At 51.8% G+C, this 22,398-nt stretch overlaps 1 protein-coding gene and 1 long non-coding RNA gene across 20 annotated transcripts in view; both read left to right on the forward strand.

The window, feature by feature from the left end:
* JAKMIP1 (janus kinase and microtubule interacting protein 1) overlaps positions 1 to 3,067 on the forward strand; it is a 102,477-nt gene extending 99,410 nt beyond the window's left edge. For 3 of the 5 annotated variants that reach the window (XM_019748183.2, XM_019748182.2, XM_019748186.2), the window contains 2 exons: positions 858 to 902; positions 2,068 to 3,067. In XM_019748183.2, coding sequence (XP_019603742.2) covers positions 858 to 902; positions 2,068 to 2,085 — 63 coding nt within the window. In that variant the 3' untranslated portion in view covers positions 2,086 to 3,067. Of the gene's footprint in view, positions 1 to 826; positions 903 to 2,067 lie in introns of all 5 variants that reach the window. The other 2 variants (XM_019748185.2, XM_074321066.1) reach the window with 1 other exon arrangement.
* A 98-nt stretch (positions 3,068 to 3,165) lies between these two features.
* LOC109439466 (uncharacterized protein C4orf50) overlaps positions 3,166 to 22,398 on the forward strand; it is a 105,893-nt gene continuing 86,660 nt past the window's right edge. For 4 of the 15 annotated variants that reach the window (XR_012492532.1, XR_012492531.1, XR_012492537.1 and 1 more), the window contains exons 1-4: positions 3,167 to 4,512; positions 6,385 to 6,785; positions 10,683 to 10,821; positions 14,149 to 14,742. This is a non-coding gene — a long non-coding RNA (uncharacterized protein C4orf50). Of the gene's footprint in view, positions 4,513 to 5,984; positions 6,039 to 6,384; positions 6,786 to 10,682; positions 10,822 to 14,148; positions 14,743 to 22,398 lie in introns of all 15 variants that reach the window. The other 11 variants (XR_012492539.1, XR_012492547.1, XR_012492538.1 and 8 more) reach the window with 7 other exon arrangements.

The raw sequence follows: 22,398 nt of genomic DNA on the forward strand, positions 1-22,398 counted from the left end.
TAGCTCTAACTTCCAATAATTATAAAACGTGTTTAAAAGCTGGCTGTCTGTTTGGATTTTAACTTTTTCAATAAATAATATTGGGAAGCCAGTATCTTGTTTTGAGAAAACAAAAAACAAAAAACAAAAACCACAAAAACCAAGAATTATTGCTAAAAGACCCAGGTGATGTTTAGACGTGTTTCACCTAATGACCAGAAATTCTTTTTGAATAAAGCAAGTCATGAGTTAGTTGATGAAAAGACAAAACTACTTTTAAACTGACCTGTACGATTGTTCCTTTCTTGAAGACCAATTTTTTTCCTGCTATTTTTTTTTCTTTTGAAAGTAGCCTAATCAAGAGGCAGAAAAGATTTTAAATAGTGACTCTCTTGGGAGAGGGAGGCCTGGCAGGGATGGTGTAGGGCGAGGGCTTCCATTTGTCGGCAGGTTGGACTGGATGATGTCTGTCCTGGAGGGGACACTGCCTGGCCCTGGAAGCCACCAACCATGCCATCAGAGGGTCCTTCCCTCATAGATGCTGTCCTACCAGGTTCTGTAAGAAAGCCACATCTCAGCCCCATAAGTCCTGGTCCCTGGAGTAGCTCTTCCCTGTGTGAATTAGCCAGATGTTTGGGGAGTAGGTGGGGTTACCCATGGCCCCCCAGGATGGCTTTCCTAGGTGAAGTCAGCTGCTGAAGCCTCTTACTTGCTGTTTCTCTTTCCAAACCTAATCCCAGTGTCGTAGTTCTTATAAGATGCTGTCACTGAATTCCATACTACATATCTTACATCTTTTTTTTCTTTTCTTTTTTTTTCCTCATTTTCTTTTGGTCTTATTTTATAGTTTTTGTTCCTTTTTTTGTTTTTCTCACTAGCATTCATTCTGTGGCCTTGATGACTTCTGTGAGCCAAGAACTCGGGTTGGTATCCTTTCATTTTCAGATAAAAATGGTGATTTTTTTAAAAAGAGGATTCCTCCCGACTCGATCGTGACGTTGCCCGGGAGCCGAGGCGCTGTGTGTGGCAGGCAGCCTTGTGGGAGTTGCTCAGCACTCAGGCTCATTGGCCCAGGGCGCAGGGGTCACTGGCGAGTTCCAGACCTGGGATGAAGATAGGAGCGCCTTGGGAACAAGAATGGACTATGGGAACTGGTTGTCCCCCTGTTGCATTTCATCTTGAAAAGGGCCCCCCCCCCCCCCCAAGTTCTTTCCATTTGGCTTTAGTTTGTGGTGCTCTCTAATGCCTGTGGATCAGTAAATCCTCCATAGTGTCCAGGCCAGAGTGGCCTTCCAGGGAGGGTCAGGGGTCTGTCAGCTGGAGCAGGAGGCTGATGGGCAGGGCCATGATCTGCATACAAAATGCCCAGGAAGCCTGTGTAATGAGCCCTCAGCTCCCTGCCCCTCCCCCTCCTTCTGCCCTGGACGCCCCCAGCCTGGTTTGAATGCCCGCACCAGGCTCAGGGACCTCCAGATGAAACCTCCTGGCAGCTGGTCTTAGTCTGTTCACCAGGCCCTGCGTGTCTCCCCCTGAGCTCCTGTTTTGGCACCCAGGGCCCTCCCCGTTCTCCCTGTTCTGAGTGCCCAGCTTGGGGCTGGGCTCCTACAGCCTCGAGTTTTGCCCCTGAATCCAGCCCCGTGAGCTCTGGGGACACCCAAAATGTGCATGAGCTGCCTGGACCTCGGGCTGAGCTCTCATGCCGGGTCCCTGCCTGCTGTTCTCGTGGTTGCCCTGAGCCTGAGCCCGGCACGCAAGGGCTCTGCCTTGTAGCTTCTCTGCCCTAATGCCTAGGTCGGCGCTTGACACGTGGACAAAGTTCACTCAGTGTTTGTGCAGTGAGCCAAGGAATGATCCCAGGTCTCCTCAGGTCGAGAGTGGGGAGCCCTGGGGGTGGGGGTGGGTATTGGAGGACAGGTGCTCTGAGTCCTGTCTCCTCTTCCCCTGGGTTGTCAGGGAGGGTCCCTCAGGGCTCAGCTGGAGAGTTCAGGACAACAGTTGGGGTAGGTGGGAGCAGACAAGCCAGGGGCCTCTCCAACCGTTTCAACCCTTGGTTCTTGTGTCATATCAAATTATTTTTTAATTCTACAGGATAGAAAAAGAGCTTAATGGAATAAACTGAGTTCCTATGGCAACCCCAACCCCACTCAAACCAAAATTCAACTGCAAAACAAGCTATTCCAAGCCCAGAGACTGAAACCAGAATTCACGTATACTTGACGACAGCTTGATGGGGAGGCCTTTTTGCATCTACGGCTGCGTCCTGGCCAGGCCGAGCTGTAGGGGCTCTGCAGGGACAATAGGGGTTTTGTGAGTCCCGGGGCCACATCTGCGTCCCCACTGTGGTACCTTCAAAAGCCCGAGCGGCAGTGACCTGAGTACCAGGAAACTAAGTGCAATTACCAGAAACTGAGTGATGGCAGAGCTACTGCCCTGTCTGGGGACAGGCCTGTGTCCGTGCACTGTTTACCTCCCCTGGCCATGGCGTGTGTGCCTGGCTGGACATAGACCATGTACATACGAGTCCATGAACTGTGCCCTGTGCATCCAGAATCTGTCAGCCAGTCTGACTTGCAAATGTCCCTGTGATCTGAACCCAAAGGCAAGCCCGAGTCAGCAAAACCCTCCAGGTCCACGTGTGGCTGGATTCAGCAGCTGGTGGCCAGAGAGAGGAGGGCCTGGAGCCTTGCCCACAATGGAGGGTGGACCCCAGGGACCTCAGATTTCCAAAGAGGAAGCCACAGGTTCCACCATGCTCGTGGGTGTGACATAGAGAAAGTCCCAGAGCATGACAGTGTCTGGGGCCGTGTGGAATGAGGACTGAGAGATGGACATGGCCCCGACTCAACCACACGGGGGCTGTCTTGCATCTTGGTTGTACTTTCATGGGACGGCTGAGGAAGACATGCTGGGATGTGGAGTGTCCCTGGACCATCTCCGGGGAATGAGGCTCCTTCCACACTGGTCTGAGACCAGGCCACTCCCTTACAACCACAGAGAAGATCTCGGGAGACCAGCCCCTGAATCAAGCCTCCCAGGAAAAAGGACAGAGTGGGGCAGCCAAGGAGGAAGGGGTAGCAGCTGGTGAGAGTCAAGTCCAGGAGGGATTCCTGGATAGGAGAAGTTACTTTTCGCTGCTGCTGCTGTTCTTCTAGGGTGTGTGGGTGTGTGGGTGGGTGGCTAGGAGGGGGAGCATCTCCAGAAGAAGGCACCTGGTCACATGTCTGTCCTCTCCCAAGCTTTTGGGAGGAAGACTTTTAGAATTAGACTAGATCGCGTGAAACAGAAGGTGGTGCGTGTGTGGGAAAGAACAACCGCGTCTGTGTTGGAAGAAGCAGCTGAAGGCAAGGATGGGTGGATCCCAAGTCTGGGGAGAGTCGCTGCCCTCTGCTCATTGGGCTGCAAGAGCAATCCTGTCTAGTGATATCTAGTGAGAAGAACCTTTGGAGAAAGCTAAAATGACAGAAGTCCAGGCCACTGAGGGAATCACTGGGGAAAGGGGACCCAACAGAGGAGCTGACAGTTCTCAGAAGGGCAAGTCCAGGGCTGGAGTGGTTGGCAGAGAGGGGCACCCCAGCCATGTTGGGAGGGACGTTCAAACCAAATCAAAGGACTCAGGGCCTCTAAGCAAACACACACCAGGACAGCCGAGAAGTGACCGTTCTCTTTTGGATCTAAACCCAAAGCACCTAGTACACCAGCCCCCATGACTTACCAACATTTAGTGACCAAATGTGAATGAACTGACGTCTTTGCTTGAAGATACAGGCACCTGAGCCCTCCCTGGGGTGAGGGAATGTGGAGCCACAGAGCAGTGAAGAAGACAAAAGCATGTCTGCTTTCTCTGGGGTGAGGAAGCACAGAGAAGCTCTGCTTTGCTAACTTAGTGGACAGAAGTCCAGGAGGCACGCACGGGTGTCTGGGAAGCGGGTCCTAAGGCACCGAGTGGCCATCCTCTCCCAGCTGCAGTAATGTGAGCCTCAGGCGGTCTGGTGTCCAAACTTCAGTCTGCTCACTCTCCCGCTCAGACCACGGGACTGGAATGGCATTGACTTTGAAGTCAGCCCCATCCGCGCCCACTCCCAGCCCGACCGCTTCCTGCAGTGGACAATGGCAAAGTTCTCGTCACCCTGAGTCTTCTTCATCGGTGGGATGGGGTGACTGTTCCCATGCAGGCCCTCATAAGAGGTCTTCTTTGGCCCAACTAGACAGTGAGACCCACAGGACTCCCGGACCATGGCTGGAGATACAGCAGGTGACATCCCTCAGTGGGACGCATCCTCCAAGGAGACCATACAGCCCACGAGGACCAGGACGGATTCTCTTTGGCCGCCAGGAGACAGCTCAGGTGTGAGGCAGTGAGGCTTACACAGGCAGGTATGGGAGCTGCCTCGGCGTAGAACACCAAAGTCCCCACTAGGAGCCAGCATTTCTTGTGACAGTCCCAGGCGTCGCTTCCAAGGTCCTTGCCAGGGACAGATCCAGTTCCAAGATCCATTGTTCTCAGCGAACCTCAGAGCGCTGCCAGCCCACCAGGTGCGTACCCACACTTCACCCACAGCCCTCTGTGCCCAGGTGAGATGCACCCTCTCGGTTGTGATGGTGGTTGCCTAGTAACGCAGCCGACGTCACACGTGTGTATGGTTTCCAGGTGAGCAGAGCTACAAGGTCGGCTGCCCACAAGGTCAATTCCTCATGCGAAAAGGAGAAGGGTTGAGTCCACCCTTCACCACCACCCTCTTCACAGACCTATTGCGCAGATGAGAGGAGAGCCTGGGCCACGTTCTTGGCAGTCTCAGCCATGTGGTACAGCTTAAACCTGTGGTGTCCCACGCCTCACCCTGACACCTCGCTCCTCTGCAGGCCAGCGACAGCCAGTGAGGAGCTGGGCAGAGAAGTCCAGGGGTCAGATGTCCCGTCACTGTGGGGACTGTGGTTACCTTGGAGAGTTGGACACCGTGCCTTAGCACGAACTCAACACCTTTCTAAGCGAATTCGTGGTCTTTCCTTCCATCAGTCACTCCTGCCTCCCTTCCTCTCCATCCTGCCTCCCTTCTCCATCCTGCTGTCTTGCAGGTTGAGAGTCTCGGGGTCTGTGGCTCCTGCTTTTCCCTCATTTTCTGGAACTGGTTTGTGACCATCCTGCTGCTCCCAGGACAAACAACAGCCTTTTTGGTTTTGTTAGTCTTCTCACATTGAACCAGAATGAGCTAGAGGCCTGCCAAAGAGGGTGAGAGAGCCCCACCAGGAGTTGGGGTCCTCTCCTGGAGGTTGTCTAAGAACCCTTGGGGGCTTCTGCAGACCCCAAACTATCCCCTCCAGATTCCAGCTCTAGTAGGGAGGAGCTGTGGTCCCTCCCGCCTCCCTCCATCCACTGTCTCTCTGGGGTGCTGTTCCATCAGGAATGGGCACTCCTGGTGCCCTGCTCTTGGCCAGCGTCCTTCCTGCGACCTCCCTCAGCCTTAGGGAGCCTCACTGAGACACCTGGGGTGCAGGGCCCTGTGCGTACAGCTGCTCCACAGCAATCCTCTCACCCCTGGTTTCCACCCCTGAGAAGCCCATGGGGGTTGGTTGATAACCCACATCCCTTTCCATCCCGCTCAAAACCTGAGCATTTATTTCCATGAACCTCAAAGTCTTAGTCACTCATCTGAAAAAGAGCCTGAAGATGCTTCCCCAGGCTGAGGCCCTGGGGCTCAAACTGGCTTTTACCTGTCCTGGGGGGAGGAGGAAGGTTGCACCTTCTGGGGGCAGAGCACTCCTCCAAGGAAGGCCGAGAATGTGGGCTTCTCGTGTGGCTTCTTCCATTGGTCACAGTCAGCTGTCAATCACTCCTGCCCCAGCCTGCTCACAGGATGCATTATTTCCTGTCTGGGTCTTGGTGCGTCCCTCACCTCTCAAGTTTTGGAGCCAGACCCTGATTGGAATCCTGAGTGTTCTCCTTCCCACCTGTGGGCCAAGACAAGCCAACCCCAGCTTCTGCAGCCTCTGTTTCATCCTCTGTGCAGGGGTTATGATGACGCCCACCTCCTAGGGTTACCTGGAGAGTTGGACAAGGTCAGGTGAGCTGACCCAGTGTGGCACCAGTTCCCCATCCCCTCCGCGCTAGGTCCTTGACAAATGTTTTCTGCACTCAAAGAGGAGGCGTAATGCATTCATTATGGGCTATAAATTGGAGCTTCACTACTGAGAACCTATAACATTCTGATGGTTCTGCCTGGCGTCCACTTTTACCTCTTTATGCACGTTATTAAGTGTTTAATTCCAAGTGATTTTTCTGCAACGTTTTCTTGCTTCTGGCATGCCGGCTTGTAAAACGAGAGGCTTTCATTCAAATTGCATGACGCTTGTTCCAATGAAACCAAGTCCCACACTCATAAATAATCCACCTGTTCTTGCCCTCCTCAGAGGACATTTTCCTGCACAATCTGAAGGCACTGCACCCACCTCGAAATCTTCAGAAAACCAATGTTGTAAATTCATTGAATTTTATTAAGTCTTGACCCACGAACTATGTCTGAGATGGAGCCAACAGCTAAAGGACGGACTGAAAAAAGTTTCAGCTACGTAGTCAGAGCCCCCAGCAGTGATGGGTTTGATGTCATGAACGTTGACGTGAAGATTGACACGTCCTGGATCTTCCAGGACGTAGAGGATAGTGGTGAGGAGCAGGGATGTCTTCCGGAAGAAGCAGCCAGAAGCCCAGACGTGGATACGGGGACGCTCAGGAAGCAGCTGGAATCCTCAGAGCAGAAGCTGTTGGCAGCTGTGGACAAATATGTGACGTCAGAGTCCGGGCTCAGGAGCAGGTAAATATGCCATGTGGACCTCTTCTTGTGTATTTCATGACTCCTTTGTGTATTTCATAACCGTGTAAGAATGGTGTGTTGAATCGTTTCTACGGCCGAGGAAGCAGGCTCACCGATGTCCCTTAACTTGCCTGTGGTGTCATTGGCTCTCAGTTCCTTCTCTCTCTTTCCCGTGCCCTGCTCCCTGTCACGAAGGCTGAGCCTACAGAGAGATGTCCCAGGCTCTCTGGCTCACTGTCTTCCTTCTGGGTCCAGCCAATGGGAGCCACCGAAGGGAGGAGGAAGGGAGAAGCCAGGGTGTTTCTCCTCTCTCTGCTCTCGGTGACATCTCTGGAAGTGGCTGCAACTTGGTCATGCTCTCCGCTTCCTCTGTGGCCCTGCTTCTGCCGGTGACCTGTCCCCACACCCCGGTGTCACCACCTCTCCTTGTGTGTCCCTCCAGCCCCAGAGGCAGACGTGCTCCTGGCTGTTGCTTGTCTCTGGGTTGCCATCATCTCTGTCTCACCTGTCACTCATCCATCACCTGTATAGCAGATTCTCTGTGTTTGTTTCTTTCTGCTGAACTCCTGGTATGGGCTATTTTCCTGATAGAACCGACATGGTCCAGAGGTCGGGCATTTGAATCCAGGTCTTTCTCCAAAGCCCAAGCTCTTTCCGGATCAACTTTTGATACCCAGGCCAGCAGAATGAGATGGGCTTTGCATGTATTTCAGAGGAGAAACGCAGCATGGAAATGCAGGACAGTTGTGGCCGGGATCAATTCTGACAGGCTTTTTTTACCAGCAGCCATGATTTGTCTGGGACTTTCTTTGCCATTTTCTTGTATTTCCTTTCTTTTTAACAAAGGCAAGCACTGAATGGGTTTACATGTGCTTTACTGCGTTTCCTCTTTATAAAACTTTTCACATGGAGAAATTCACATATCAGAAAAATGATTGCGTTAACTCTGTGTATCACTCTGTGTTACTGTCCATTCATTCACTCACTCATTCTACAGCCTGCACTTACCCCCACAGGTCGTGTACTAAATTGTGTCAGTCAGCTGGGCTGCCTCAGCAGAGTTCCACAGACCGAACAGCTTCAAGAACAGAAATTAATTTTCTCACTGTCCTCGGCCCTAGAAATCCAGGAACAGTTAGTTGTTGGTGGGGTGGGTTCCTCCTGAGGCTCCCTCCTTGGCATGTACACAGCCGTCTTCTCCCTGTGTCTCTATATGGTCGTCCCTGTGTGTGTGTCTGAGTCCTAATTTCCTCTTCTTACAAGGGCACCAGGCACTGGGGTTAGGACCCCCACACGACCTAATTTTACCCTAATTACTTTTATAAAGACCCTGTCTCCAAATACAGTCATACTCTGAGGTCCTGGGGTTAGAGCTTCAACAGATGAATGTGTGGGGACACATCCAGCCCATAACATAAGTCCTGGGGGTTGAGAGCTGGGGAATGCTGGGCTCAGCTCTGGAGAGACAAAAGAGTGTAGCGGCGACATGCTTGTACATTCAAATCTCCCTTCAGAAACACTGGCAGTGAAAACCAAGTCAACGGGCCTGGGGAAGATGGGTGGGGAACCCCAGCAAAGGAGACCCCTCCATGTGAGGGAGAGACAGAGATGGGAGAGACTGTGAGTGATGGAGAGGAGGGGCCTGTGGGGCTTGGGTGGGGGGCATCGTGGATGCGCCTGTGGGGAAAAGTGGACTGTGTCCTCTGTTCTCTGAAGGTGGGGTGCACACCCAGCCTCGTGGGGGAGCTGGGACTTGAACCCAGGCAGCCTGCCCAGAATGACAACTGCAGCCATGAGGGGGTGAATTCATCCTGCTCCCTAAGGGAGTCTCCTAATTTCATAGTGCTCTTTACAGCTCTGCATGTTAATATTTTTTAACTTGTCACTCATCAGTAGAAAGCTGTCCTTTAGTGTCTGTTTCACATTTGTGAGTGCATTTGTTTCCTATGGCTGCCAAAACAAATGACCGCAAACCCAGTGGCATAGAACTATGCGCATTCAGTGTCTTGCAATTCTGGAGGCCGAATCTAAAGCACTCTCCTTGTGCTGACGTCCTGCAGTGGGTGGGACCCTGCTCTCTGCACAGGCTCCAAGGGGCCGCTGTTCCTGGCATTTTCCAGTGGCTACTGCTGCATTCCTTGCTCTTGGCCCCTCCCTCCACTGTCAGCGCTGGCAGGTAGCACCTTGCGCCAGTGGCCCCTCTTCTTCAGAGATCGTATCGCCTTCACCTTCTGTGTCAAATCTCCATCAGCCTCCCTCCTGCAAGGGCAAATGTGACAGCAGTTTGGGCCCACCCAGAAAATGCAGGGTCTGCTCCCCATCTCATGAGCTGTAACTTAGTCACATCTACAACTTCTTTGGCTTTTAAGGGAACATTCATGGGTTCCAGGGACTAGGGCCTGGATGTGTTTGGGGGCAATTGTTCAGCTGCCACAGCGAGATTGGTCCTTTTCTGCTTAGGTCAGGACAGGGATCATATCAGAATAAAACACTGTCTCTTCTTTATCTTTGGTCTCAAAAACTTAAGAGAGGCTTTTCTTGTCCTGTTTCGATATCGCCATGTTTATAACCAGTCAGAGGTACTCAGCCTGACACTCTGACTAACATGAGGTCATTCCTGTCACTCACTTTGCGAGGAACTCAATTATAATCCATCCAAGGGGGCACATTGCCTTCTGTCACTTTTGAGACCCTCCCCACGGGCCTCAGAACTAGAGGAGGAGAGGGGACTCTTGGCCTTATCATCAATGATAATGAATCGTGTTATTTAATCCTCACAACAACCCGCTGAGCAATGTGCAAATTACCTCTGTTTTACAGATAAAGATACTGAGGGTCATAGTGGTGAATGAGCCCCATTTTGGCTCCATGGTGAGGGAGTGGCAGAGCAAGGAGGCAAAGCTAGGGCCTCACCCAGGGAAGCAGAGTCTGTCCTGGCTAAGCAGGTCACCTGGCGTGGACTTGGGTGAAACAGTGAGAAAGTGCCCCTTGTCCACGTAGCTGTAAATGCACTTCTCAAGTGTTTCCTGGTTCCTCTTATAGAGGTAAGACTAGAACCTTAGGAGACTTGGGTACTAGGCACCAACAGGCAACAGGAAAGTCTTAGCTGCACCTCCTCTTCCAGTGGGCCAGGAGCCAGGCTGTCCCATTCCGGTTTCCATCCACTCATGCGTGCTTCTCCCTTCCACGGAGGCTCACTTCCGGTCTGGGTATTACTTTGTATGTGACATGACCTCACCATTTCCCCAGGGTAACACAAATCCTTCATGTGGCTTTGCCATCCTGAACTGTTAGGCAATTAGGCCGTTTCTAACTTCTTACTTTTGTAATACAGAGATTAATTATTTTAATCGCAGAAACGTTTTCTTTCTGAGTTTCAATTATTTCCTTGGAAGAGATTTACAAGAATGTAACTCAGATGGGAGGCAACAGAGCACAGGGTTAAAAGTGTGAGTCTGGGAGTCAGATAGCCTGGACACTATAATGCTGTGTGACGTTGGGTGAGTTGCTGAGCATCTCTGATCCTCAGTTGCCTCGTGTGCAGTAGGACTAAGGAAAGCCAGCTGTGGGCTGGTCATGTGCAGATTCACTGAAACAATGCAGATGTTTGCTTCAGGCTCGGTCCTTAGTTGGTTTCACCAGAACTCGGGATTACTGGTTTAGGGATGAGAGCACTTTAAGATTTCTGATGCGTGGTGCCTTATGAGACAGAAGCATCTCTGAAGAATTTCAGACCCTCTTTAAAAAGATATGTGTGAATATCGTACAAACTGTGATTTTGTCAGACTATTAAATTGGCCAAATGACAAAAACAGAAGTTTGCCCCTGGTGTCTGTGAGAACCTCCGGCCGTGTTTCCCGCATCCTGGGTGAGCGTCTTCTTGCTTCCGTGCTGCAGAATCCAGGAGCTGGAGCTGTCCGAGAGGAAGCTCCTCCGGAAGGTGGACCAGCTGAGCGCCCGCATGTTCCGGGAAAGGAGCGCCTATCTGCGGGCCCAGGAGGAGCTGGAAGTGCTGCAGGGGGAGCTCGCCAACCAGGTACTGGTTCCCTCCTTCCTTCCGGCTCCTGTTTCTAGCCCCAGCAGGGTCACCCCATGTGTTTGACGTGGTGGCAACTGCAGTTGAGCAAAATCAGTGGGGCGAACTGGGAGAGCACAGTGGGGCCTGGGGCAAGGTCCCGTGGCTTTCCTGGGCCTCAGCTGCCCCATCTGTAGAATGGGATTCCCCATCCTGTGCTGTCCGCCTCACAAGGCTCTGGCTGGGATCCACTGGGGTGTGTGAGAGTGTGGGTGAGCTGCTGGGACTGTGCACTGGCTGAAAGCTCAGGGCAGAGATCGTCAGGGCTGACATCAGGGGAGCCAGCTTGGCCTAAGGACAAGGGGATGACAGATGCAGGCTCCTGTCCTCAGGAGCTGGAGTGCAGGTGGGGACACAGATAGGGAACAAGGAATCCAAAGCTGGAGACTGTGCGCCAGGAGGGCGGTCCGGGCATTGTGTGCGTGGGGTAGGGAAGCTACGGAGAACTGGGCCAGGTGAGCTGGGGCTTGCGGCAAGGGCATTCGAGGTGTGGGTGACCGCCTGGGCAAATGCACAGAGGTTTGGGAGAAGATACAAGGACCAGAGCAGAGGGTGTGGGCCAGGAGACTGAGCTGATGAGACTGGATAGTTCCAGAGGGGCCACTGCACGGACCAAATTCTGAAAGCAGTGGGAAGCAGGCTTTAGCAGGAGACTCTCAGGGTCAGGGTTTGGGGAATGTCATTCTAATTGCATGGGAGAGATTTGGTGGAGACAGGGGACAAGTTAGAGTGCTGCTGGAGAAGCAGCATGTGGTTAAGGGGTGGGCTTTGGAGGTAGTTGCCTGGAGCCAAACCTTGACTCTACCACTCACTAGCTGTGTGACCTAGGGCAAGTCACTTAACCTCTCTGGGCCTCAGTTTCCTCATCTGTGAAATGGGAATGATATAGTACCAAACCCCCCCCAATTGTTGTGTGGGTTAAGTGAGTTAATACATGTGAAACGCTTACAACAGTAGGCATTTAAATAACCCTACCTGCTTTTGTAATTATTAGTCTTTATTGAAATATTCCAGGGGAGAGATGATGAAGGCTGAAGGGCAGGACACATTTAGGAAAAACTGCAGGGGCAGAAATGGCAAGACTTGGAGGGCAGCTGCGTGTGGCACCCAGAGGTCCCCAGGGGCATCGTGTTTCAGTTGATTGCGAGTTACCGAGCAGCGCAGTGATTGTCACATTACAGATTGACATCTGTCAGTGGGTTGTGACATCAATTCTGTGAGTCACAACCCACATTTTAAAAATGGAATAGACTAGGAAATATGAAAGGGCCTCACATGTACAAACAGGAGTGCTATTTCACGAAACCGTGTATGTGTACATGTGTTTTATGGGGCATGCTGTTAAAATGGGATTTTTACAGTGGGCGCAGTCAAAAAAAGTTCCAAAAACATGGGTTCAGCCATTAAGTGAAACAGAAGTGGAGTGTGGAAAGAGAAGGTGTACAGTGAAATTAAAATTTGTCTTTAGGATGCCAGGCAGACACGTAAGTGGCAGCTCGCCCTTTGTATTGAATGTCAGGTGTAGGAAGTCGAGTTAACTCTCCTCCGGGCTCATCGTGTGTCATCATCAGCCCCCGAGAAGAGTTTTTAATATGAGACACGGTGCTGGTGTGCGATCCACCCTCGAGAATCTTTCTGTAGAAAATGCATTAATAAACGTTCTTTCAGCCATGCACCATATACCTGTAGGATTTTCAAGGTGAATCAGACACAGCCCTGCAGTTATGAGATGTTCACAGTGTGGTAAGGAGATGGAGGACCAGGGCAACAGCAAGGAAGGTGGTGTTGTGGCTCAGGCGCCCCGATACCTGAGAGAACTGCGGTTCTCTGGGAGACGAAGCCCTTTCCCCACACGTCTCTATTCCTGCCTCATGAAATCTGCGTGCATCTGGGAAAGACCTGTCACAAAGCCCCATTTCCAGGTGAGGGCAGGAGTTCAGAGGGTTGAGGGGGCTGGGTCAGGGTCCCTCAGTGACCCCTTGGCTCAGCTCCAGCCCAGCCCAAACCTCTAACTCTAAATCTCTCTCCCGAGATAGCTGCATTTCGGAGCAGGTTGTATAGGAGTGCGTGAATGCCTGGCTCTGCCTTTTGTACCTGCGACTGGCCGATGGTGGTTTTGCCCTATTGTTGTCAGTATTCCCAGCGAGCATCCGCAGGATAGTGGTGATTTCTGCAGTGACCTGTGGTTATTCTGAAAGCCGATAAAGGCAGGCCTGTCAGGCGATGGAGCACTGTGCCCCCAGCAGCATGCACGGCAGGACTCACACCATCGGCAAACTCAGAGGGGTTTTCCTCGCTGGGACTCTGACTCCAGGTTTATCAGCCCCACGTAACCCCCACCCACCCCGGAAAACAAGCTGTCAGACAAAGCCCGCTGAGCTGCTCCCAGGGCCTCTCTTTGCTCGTTGGTTTTATCTTCACAAGCTCTCCATGGAGGAGCAGCCTCAGGCACTAGCAGTTGAAAGAAAGCTTAACATGCAGGCAGGTCCACCCATGTGCTTAAATTAATTCTGAAAATTAGGTAGGACTCCTGTTTTCGCAGTGGGTGGGTCACCCCAGTGCAGTGCACAGAGCATGGGTGGGGGGAGGGCAAGGTTTGAGAACAGGGAGATGTGCTCTCTGGGCCTTGAGACGGCTACACAGAGGTCAGAATCCCAGCTGCAGGACCTTTAGCTGAGTAATAGTCTGCACGTCATTGCTGAGTGTCCCAGGGGATAGTGACAGTACCTAACTGCACGGGGAAGGGGATTGTTCACAATACGGAACAGCCGCTGTGGCACTGGTGGTCCTGTCCTCCCAGCTGGAAGCCAGGGCTAGCTGACCCTTGCTGGGCCACGAATTACCCTTTAAGCACTGGGAAATGGAGAGATCCGAGAGGTCCTGGGGTGCAAATGGGGACCCTTAGGGGGTTCCCGGTGGCAGCTTTTTCCGAACTGGCATAGACACATTCTGTGGAGCTGGTGTGGAGCCACCGGAGCTGCCCTCCAAGTGTGCACCAGCTGATGCGGTCCTGCCCACTGCAGTTTCCTTGCAAAGACTCAGGGAGCTCCTGGGTGGGCAGGGCCCCTACTAGTGGGAGAGGAGTGAGGCACTCTTCTGTGCAAAATTTAAGAAGGTGCCAAAAAACCTCAGTAATCGAGACAAATAACATTTGATAACACATTTTAATGTATAAATATTCCATGATGAACAAAATACCAACGTTTAAAAATAAAGGCAAGCTCAGAGTGAGTGACGGTGCATCCCTGGGCTTGCGTCCTGATGCCCTCATCCACCGCCAACCTGTAGGTTCTGGAGAAGGAGCGCGCGGCCCAGCGGCAGCGGGGGCGGCTGCGGCGGCTGCGGGAGCAGCTGCGACACAAAGACGAGGCGCTGGGGCGGCAGGCGGAGGCCCTGGAGCGCTGCCAGCGGACCCAGCGGCGCCAGCTGTGCCTGGTGCGCGAGCAGGAGCGCGTCCTGCGGGCGCAGGTGCAGAGGCTGGAGCGGGACGTGAGGCGCTTGTGTCGCGCCGCGGGCCTCCTGCTGGCGGAACTGGACGCCCCGGCCCTGCGCAGCCCCAGACAGCCGTCCGCGGCCGGTGCCCAGGATGCCCCCGAGGAGGCCGCGGAACTGCGTGCCCTGCAGGCGAGGGCCGAGCGCAGTGAGCGCGAGCGGGACGAGGCGGCGCGCCGGCTGCAGGAGCAGCGCGCCACCGAGCGCCGGCTCCGTGGGCAGCTGGAGGAGCTGCGTTGCTGCCTCTATGAGCTGAAGCTGTCGGAGATCGGCCTGCAAGGCCAGGTGGAGGACCTCGCGGAAGAAAACAGGAGCCTGCGAGAGACACTGGGAGCCCAGGCCCCCCGGGACACAGCAAACAGCACAGCCCCTGCTGGTCACTGTAGCCTGGTAAGTGGCAGCACCCCAGGGCAGGAGTGAGTGTTCGCTCTTCTCTAACGTTTCCATACAACCACTAGGTTAAGTCACTGACTCCTTCCCAGCCTCCACCCACCCAATCCATCCAGCCTTCATGCAGTCCAGTCACCTACCCAGCCATTCCTACCCATCTACCCTACAACTCGCCCCCATTCACCTACCCATCCACCTGCTTACCCGTCCATCCGTGTCTCCCCACGTTCCATCGTCTCGTTCACCCTACAGTCTGCGTGTCCGTCTCGCCATCCAACCACTCTCCAGGCAGCTAACTGCTACCCTTCATCCCTCATCGTCTGTTCCCTCCTGTCCATCCACCTGCCCAGCGCTTAAGGAGTCCCGGTGGTGGGCCAGGCCCTGTGCGAGACCAGCTCCTCTGTATGTGGTGTCAGGGAGCTCCTTCCTGGGAAAGCAATCAGCCCCTCCCACCTTCCTCACAGCGCCAGCGGTGGGGACGCCCCCTGCATGGCAGTGCTGTGTGTGCACCTTCCTTTCTCCTTCCTGAGACTGTGAGCTCCTTGAGGGCAGGTCCAGCTCTGAGGGGCTGTTGCAGCCCCTGCCCCAGCAGCAGTGCACAGAAGCTCCCCAGGACTGAGCAGTAGGAGGCACACAGGGGTGGCACCTTCCCGCTCTTCCATTTACTAGCTGTGTGACCTTGGAATTTCTGAAGCTTTGCAGGTGAGAGTAGACTGGACGTTTAATTATTCATTTGACTGACAGAAGAGTAAAGGCTGACATGTAATATACTCCTACCATGGGCTTGGCACCCAACTGGATGTTTCAAAGGCACTATTTCATTTAATGCCACGAAGACTGTGAGGCAGACACTGTTAGTACCCTCACTCTACATATGAGGCTCAGAGAGGTAGTGCATTGAGCTGTCGTCACACAGCAAGTAAGAGGCAAAACTGGAATTCAATCCAAATTTGATCTGACATGAGTACAGAGGAGCGGCTGCCTCCTTGAAAAGAGCGCTAACTCACCTCCCTCCAAGAGACCAAGATCCTTGCTCCGCTGCCCTGGGTCAATTTGCATTTAAGAAAAAATCAGTAAGCAGCAACCTTAGCCCAAAGAAGACTGCTTGTTAAAAAAAAAAAAATCAAATTTCTCTTCAGACCAGGACAGTCTATTTCAAATTAACTGGAAATTTAAACGCTCTCTGTTTCTCGGGATGACGACGTGTATCCTGCCTCAACTGTTTTAATAATGAGTTTATCTGTGGTCATATTTTATCTTTTTGCTACTTTATCTTTCTCCTGTCACTCTTTGGCATGTCCTGTTCATTCTTGCTCGGTTATGTTTATTGGATAAAAAGAAAACAGTGTACATTTAATATTGACACCTTACTGTAATTTTGGAAAATAAATTGTGTATGAAAATTGTCATTTAGAATCCTTTCTGTAATTTTCCTAAATGGAAGACTTTAATTTAGGCTGTTGGTTTAAGTACTTATCTCCTAATCTCTCTACCTCTCCACACAATGCTACTTACTCTTTCTTTTATCTAAAAGAAAGGGTGAATGCCTAAATATTTATGCGACTCCTGCTAACATTTTGGACATTTTGTGATCTCAGTGAATCCTTAGACCAGCCTGTGAGGCAGGTGCTGTTATTCCACTGAACAGATGGGGAAACTGAGACCCGGGAGGTAAAGTGACTTGGCCATGGGCCTCCAGCTACCAAGTATCAGAGTGGTGACACCAAGCCGCTGCCCTTACCTCGAGGTGCTGGGGCCAGAGTTTGTTTTTGAGGGGTTTGGGGCAGCATCAGTGGCTGGATTCATAGCTTGTGTGCCATCAAATCACAAGCCGCTTGTTGGCCTGCATTTGTGCCCTTGTCAATGTTTCATGCATTATCATTTAAGAGTCCCAATGTCCCAGGGGAACTGCTTCGTGCATGACCGGGCCCATATTCTCAAGGCTTGAAGGTGGCTACTGGGCAGTCACAACTCTTGAAAATTCCCCAAAGGGCCCATGGAGTATGGTCCCCAGGTGGCTTGTCTCCAGCATTGGGAGAAACCAGCGCTACATCAGCGGGGAAGCAGACGAAACAGCATAGGCTGCTCCTTACAGACCCGTGGGAGAGACAGTGTCAAACCATAAATGCTGGAGCCACGTGTGGTGGGGTGAGATGCTGTCAGTGCAAGAGGCAGGGGGACCCCAAGTGGACAGGGGCCACAGCGATGCCAGCGCAGCTCTGCCTCTTGTCAGCCGTGATACTTTGGGTAGGTTATTAAACCTTTCTGTGCCTCAGTATTCCCAAGTGTGAAATGGGAATGGCACTGAGACCTGCTTCCTGCTCTGACTGTGAGGATGGAACGAGAAGGTACAGGGAAGGCTCTTAGCGCAGTGCTGGTACATCCTGAGTGGCCACTCAGATTTAGCCTCTTCCACCATCATTGTTGTCATCGCCGTCATCCTTGCCTATACCTCTTCCGGGGCTGGTGTCGCCCAGTGGGAAGTTGGGTTGACTCACCCACACTAACTACACAATCGTTTCCTCTTTCTTGTCCTTTGTCCCAAGGGCTGACCCTTGATTGGAGTCGGTTGAATGTGACTGATTTGTCTCCATTGATCTGTGGGACCTGCTGGTGAAAGCACAGGCTGATGACCTGGAGTGGACCAGCCTGGGGTCACCAGCTCGCCCATCACAGTGGCCTGCAATGGCCAGAGGACTGGGAGCACTGTGCCGCCTTCTGGGAAGGGCTGTCCCCGAGTGTGGTTCTCCTGGCCCAGGGGCTGAGAACCACTGGGACAGGTGAGGTGGGCCAGGCCCAGCCCTCTCCTGTATGACCTCATCTTAATTTACATCTGCAAAGACCCTCCTTCCAAGTAAGGTCACAGTCACAGGAATGCGAGGGGGTGTGATTTGGACTTGAACATCTTTTAGGGGGATCCGATTGAGCCCACCGGATATGTGGCCAGTGGTGGCTATGTTCCCACCTTTTCCTGGTCCACCTCCTTCGGGTAATGTTTCCCCTTCTGGTCTCCGGGGGGGCCCTTGGGCTTCCTTCCCTTCTCACGGCCCTGATGGTGTGCTGTTGTCAGCACCAGGTGGAGCCTCCCTGGGGGCAGGTGTGCTGGGAAGGTGAGGGTGCCTCCGGCTGCTTCAGCAGTCCTCCCTAAAATACCCCAGTGCAGGAGGTCGTCATGGCAACAGCCATATTGAAAGCATTTCTGGACCTGTGTCATCCTGTCGTGGTTGTGCAAATGTGCCTCCGCCCCTTATAGAGCAGCCGCCTGTTAACTGTCCAGCCCCTTCCCGGCCTCATTTTTCAGCTGACTTGCTGTAAACTTATTCATTTATTCCCCGCTTCCTTCCACCAAAAGGCAGAACCTTTCAGGACAGGCGCTGTCCTCTTTATTTTCTGTCGCGTCCCCAGCTCTAGCACAGCCGTGGGCACGCAGAGGAGCTCAGTCACTGTTCATCAAGTGCGAGGAGGGAGGGAGAGAGGTACAGCCGGGTCTCGGTTGTTGGAGCCCATGGGTGGGCTCTGGCCCATTTAGGACGCTGGGAACTCGGGGCGTCCCTCTCAGCCCCTGTGGATTTCTGCAGTTGCTACCTACTCAGGGGTGTCAGAGTGAAGCACCCAGGAGAAGGTCCATGCAAGGGCTCTTTAAAGATGGAACAAATGTCGGGGGACATTTTCAGCATAAAATATCCTGGGGCAGTCACCAGTTCGGGCTTCTAGCAGTTGAAAATGGTGGCCTGGAAAAACCAGGTTGGGAGAGTTTTATTAGCAAGGAGCTTGCTTTAGCCGTCTGTGTGTGTCCATTTTGTGGTGGTTTGTGTGTTTCTTGCATCACTTGCTCTCACTTCTGGGAAAGGTGGCCTCTCCTGCCACTTGCTGATGATCCCTTGAGGGCACTCGGCACCACGGTGACCAGCTTCTGGTTAAGGCTGGACATTAGGATTCTCCCAGGTGGAGACAGGGAGGACCCAATGTTGCCCCACCTGGTGGGGTGACGTGGAGCCTGGCCCTGCCCCTTGGGAGACCTTTGAGCTTCACAAGTCATTTCACTTCTCAGCCTCTACTTCTTTATTGATCAAATAGGCACTTAGGTACCATATTACCGTATTTCCCCCAAAATAAGACCTAGCCAGACAATCAGTTCTAATGCATCTTTTGGAGCAAAAATTAATATAAGACACGGTCTTATTTTACTATAATATAAGACCGGGTCTTATAATGTAATATAAGACCAGGTATAATATAATATACAGGGTATAATATAATATAATAGAATATGGGGTCTAATATAATATAATACAATACCGGGTCTTATATAAGACCGGGTATAATATAATATAATATAATATAATACAATAGGTATAATAATATAATATAATATAATATAATATAATATAATATAATATAATATAATATAATATAATGTAATATAATACAATACTGGGTCTTATATTAATTTTTGCTCCAAAAGATGCATTAGAACTGATTGTCCGGCTACATCTTATTTTCGGGGAAAGGGTAGTTTCCTGGAGCTGCCGCAGCAAAGGACTGCAAACGGTGGTTTACACCATGGTCCTGGAGGTTTGAAGTCCGAAATCAAGGTATCTGCAGGGTCGGTTCCTTCCGCGTCCTGGAGGGAAGGATGTGGTCCAGGCTTGTGGAGGGCCTTCGTCCCTATGTGTGTCGATTCTGTGCTCAGATGTCCCCGTTTTATGAGCATACCAGTCACACTGGATTAGGGCTCACTCTAATGATCTCATCATGACTAATCCCATCTCCAGTGACCCTGCTTCCAAATCAGGTCTCATTCTGAGGAACTGGAGATTAGGGCTTCCGCTTTATGAGTGCTGGGGGGACCCATTTGAACCCATGACAAGCACCCATCCGAATGAACTGTTGTGAACACCCGTGAGATCTGAAATGAGCTGCATGCTTCACCACCACCTTAAACGGCCCCTGGGTTGTATCTGATGTGCTCTGGCGTCATGGTGTGAGTTATGGTGAAGGCACTCATTATGAGAAGGTGTGTTATTTGCTTCATGTTTACAAAGCGCTTTCCCAGACAGGACCTCATAGATGCTGGGCGGTCCTGATGCACTGAGCCAGGCAGGGACCAGTGTCCTTGTCCCCAAGCCCACAGCCCAGAAGAGGCACATGCCTTGCCTGGGACCACACAGTTTACAGTTTCTAGAGCAAGTCACCTGGAATCCAGGTCCCCTCAGGAACGAGCCACTGCAAAGACAAACCCCAATCTAGGGGGGAATTTGGGGAGGACGTTTCTGCTCAGGGTCCCAAGTGAAAGGAAATTTAAAAGGATGGGTTTGCAAGAGAAGCAAGGCCCTTTTGTTGATGTGTCGCCTCCCACCCACCCAGTGCTTTTTAGCAAGTGTGTGCTGGGCACCTGCCATGTCCCAGGCACTACACTGGTCTCTGGGGCTAGAGAGGTGACCCTGCTCTCCCACAGCTTGTAAGGCAGACAGCAGGGCTGCAGACAATGGCAATTGGACCGCTGACTGCTACAGCGGAGGGCAGCATAGAGAGTAACAGGGAGGCTCATAGAGAGAGATTAAAAATCACGATCTTAAAAATGTCAGCGTCAGGCTATTATTGCTGAGCCGAGACCATGTTCTGGGTGACAGCCTCAGGAATGCTGGATGCCCCACCCGCCTCTCTGCCCCGGCAGTGGGAGTAGAGCGGCCCCTGGTGGCCGTTACAGGAATCTTTTCATTGTTCAGCGAGTTCAGGCAGCGCCTCCCTCGTCACTGCTTGCATTTGTGCAGAAATGCATGTGTCACATCTGTCACCCACTCCAGCAGCAAGCGAGGGCTTTAAATCACAGTGTCGATAGTATCGAAAAATAAAACATGGGCAAAAACCATGAACGTACAAATAATATAAAAGGAAATACACATGGCCAGTAATCTTACACAAAAAGGTCAGTTCCAGTTCCATTACTTGTAAAGTAATTATAAATAAGCAAAACTTCAAGGTTCCATTTTATTCTGTATATTTCTCAAATAGTAAAGGTACCCCAGCGCTATTTAGAGTTGGTAAAAATTGGAAACAATCTAAATGTCCGATAAAGGGGAACCAGTGTAGTAAATTAAGGTATTTCTTATGTCAGACATTATTAGGCAGGAGAACCTGTGAGGAAATGCTCCTTCCATAACATCAAAGGAAAAATACACAAAGCAAAAACGAACATTTTGTAGAAACAGAATTTAAATGTCTATGCATAGAAAAAACCCCAGAAGGACATAGTCTAACACAAGAATTATGTTTGTGTCTGTATATCATTGACTTCCTTGTTTTCTTCCTTTTGCTTATTTTTCAAAATAATTACACATTAAAGCTAAAACCATACAAAGTTATGTGCAAATGCTCCCATGGGTGTTGAAAAGCTGGAAGGATTGACAAGACAAAGCAGAGAGGTGCGGGAAGGGGGAGAGGAAGAGTGGGTCAAGTTCAGAGCCCTGAGCTCTGGTCTTGTTCTCCCACTGTGTATGCTGTGTGACCTTGGACAAGTCACTCTCCCTCTCTGAATATTGATTTCATCACTTGAGAAATGAAAGGGGTATAGTGTCTTCTTGGATGCTCCCCCACCCTGCTGGGTGGCACCTCCTCAAGGCAGTTGTCTGTGTGTGTTTCATCCATGGCTGTGTCCCCAGGTCCATGACAGGGCTTACCACATAGTAGCTGCTCAGACAGTGTTTGTTCAACTGAACTGGGGTCACGTTCGGTATTGGAACAAAATCCAAATAGAAATAAACAGTGAAACAAGGGTGGCTTTCACACTGCCCTGCCCACCTCTCCTTTCCCTCCTCTTTCCTTCCACTTCCTTTCTTGCTGCTTTCACTTGGCATTTCCGTCTCTCCCTTTCTCCGTCCTATTCCTTCTGTGTGTCTTCTTTCTCATTTGCTCTCTCTTTCTTTCTCTCTCCTTCATTTCCTCTTCTCCACCTTGTTCCAATGGTGATTTTGAGCTGCTGACAAAAGTGTTTAATTCTGATCATATGGGAACCAAATGGATAAAAACCAGAGGCAGCTCAAAGGGCTGTGAGCAGGAAGGCGTTGCAGAGGGTCAGCCAGACCCGGCTGAATGGCCCTTCTGCTTTTAGCTGGTCAGGGCTGGGGCCCAGCTTGGTGCTTGTTAAACGCTTCTGGGCGATTCTAAGGTGTGGCCAGGGTTGAGATCCTTGGTCTGTGAGGAGAGCTGGACATGACACAAGCCATCGCACAGATACTTGGGGTGTGAGGAGGAGATGCTGTGAGGGAGGGAATGGGACTAATTTGGGGGAGAGCTGGACAAGCCTCAGTAGGGATTTGGCCTTTCAGATGAGCCCAGAGGGGAGCAAGTTAGCCGGGCAGAGGGAGCAGAAAGAGAGGTGCCGGCAGCAGGCACTAGGGGTGCAAGGCTCTGAGGCCGGAGGGAGAGGGTAGATTCAAGAAGCAGAAATGGTGGGGGGTAGTGAGACCAGACAGGGTGGGGTGGGGTTTCTCTCTCAGTGCAGGGGGAAGCATGGAAGGATTGGGGACAGAAGGGCAACCTGATTCCAGTTTCCATTTCAGTAGGATTGCTGGGAGTGGTGGGGGGGCTTCGCCCAGCCCGCAGAGGTGCAGAGGCAGGCCAGAGGGGATGAGAGGGGGTGGGGGCTTGAGGGGG

The sequence above is a fragment of the Rhinolophus sinicus genome, linkage group LG02 (assembly GCF_036562045.2).
Source record: "Rhinolophus sinicus isolate RSC01 linkage group LG02, ASM3656204v1, whole genome shotgun sequence".
In the NCBI taxonomy this organism is placed as follows: Eukaryota; Metazoa; Chordata; class Mammalia; order Chiroptera; family Rhinolophidae; genus Rhinolophus; species Rhinolophus sinicus.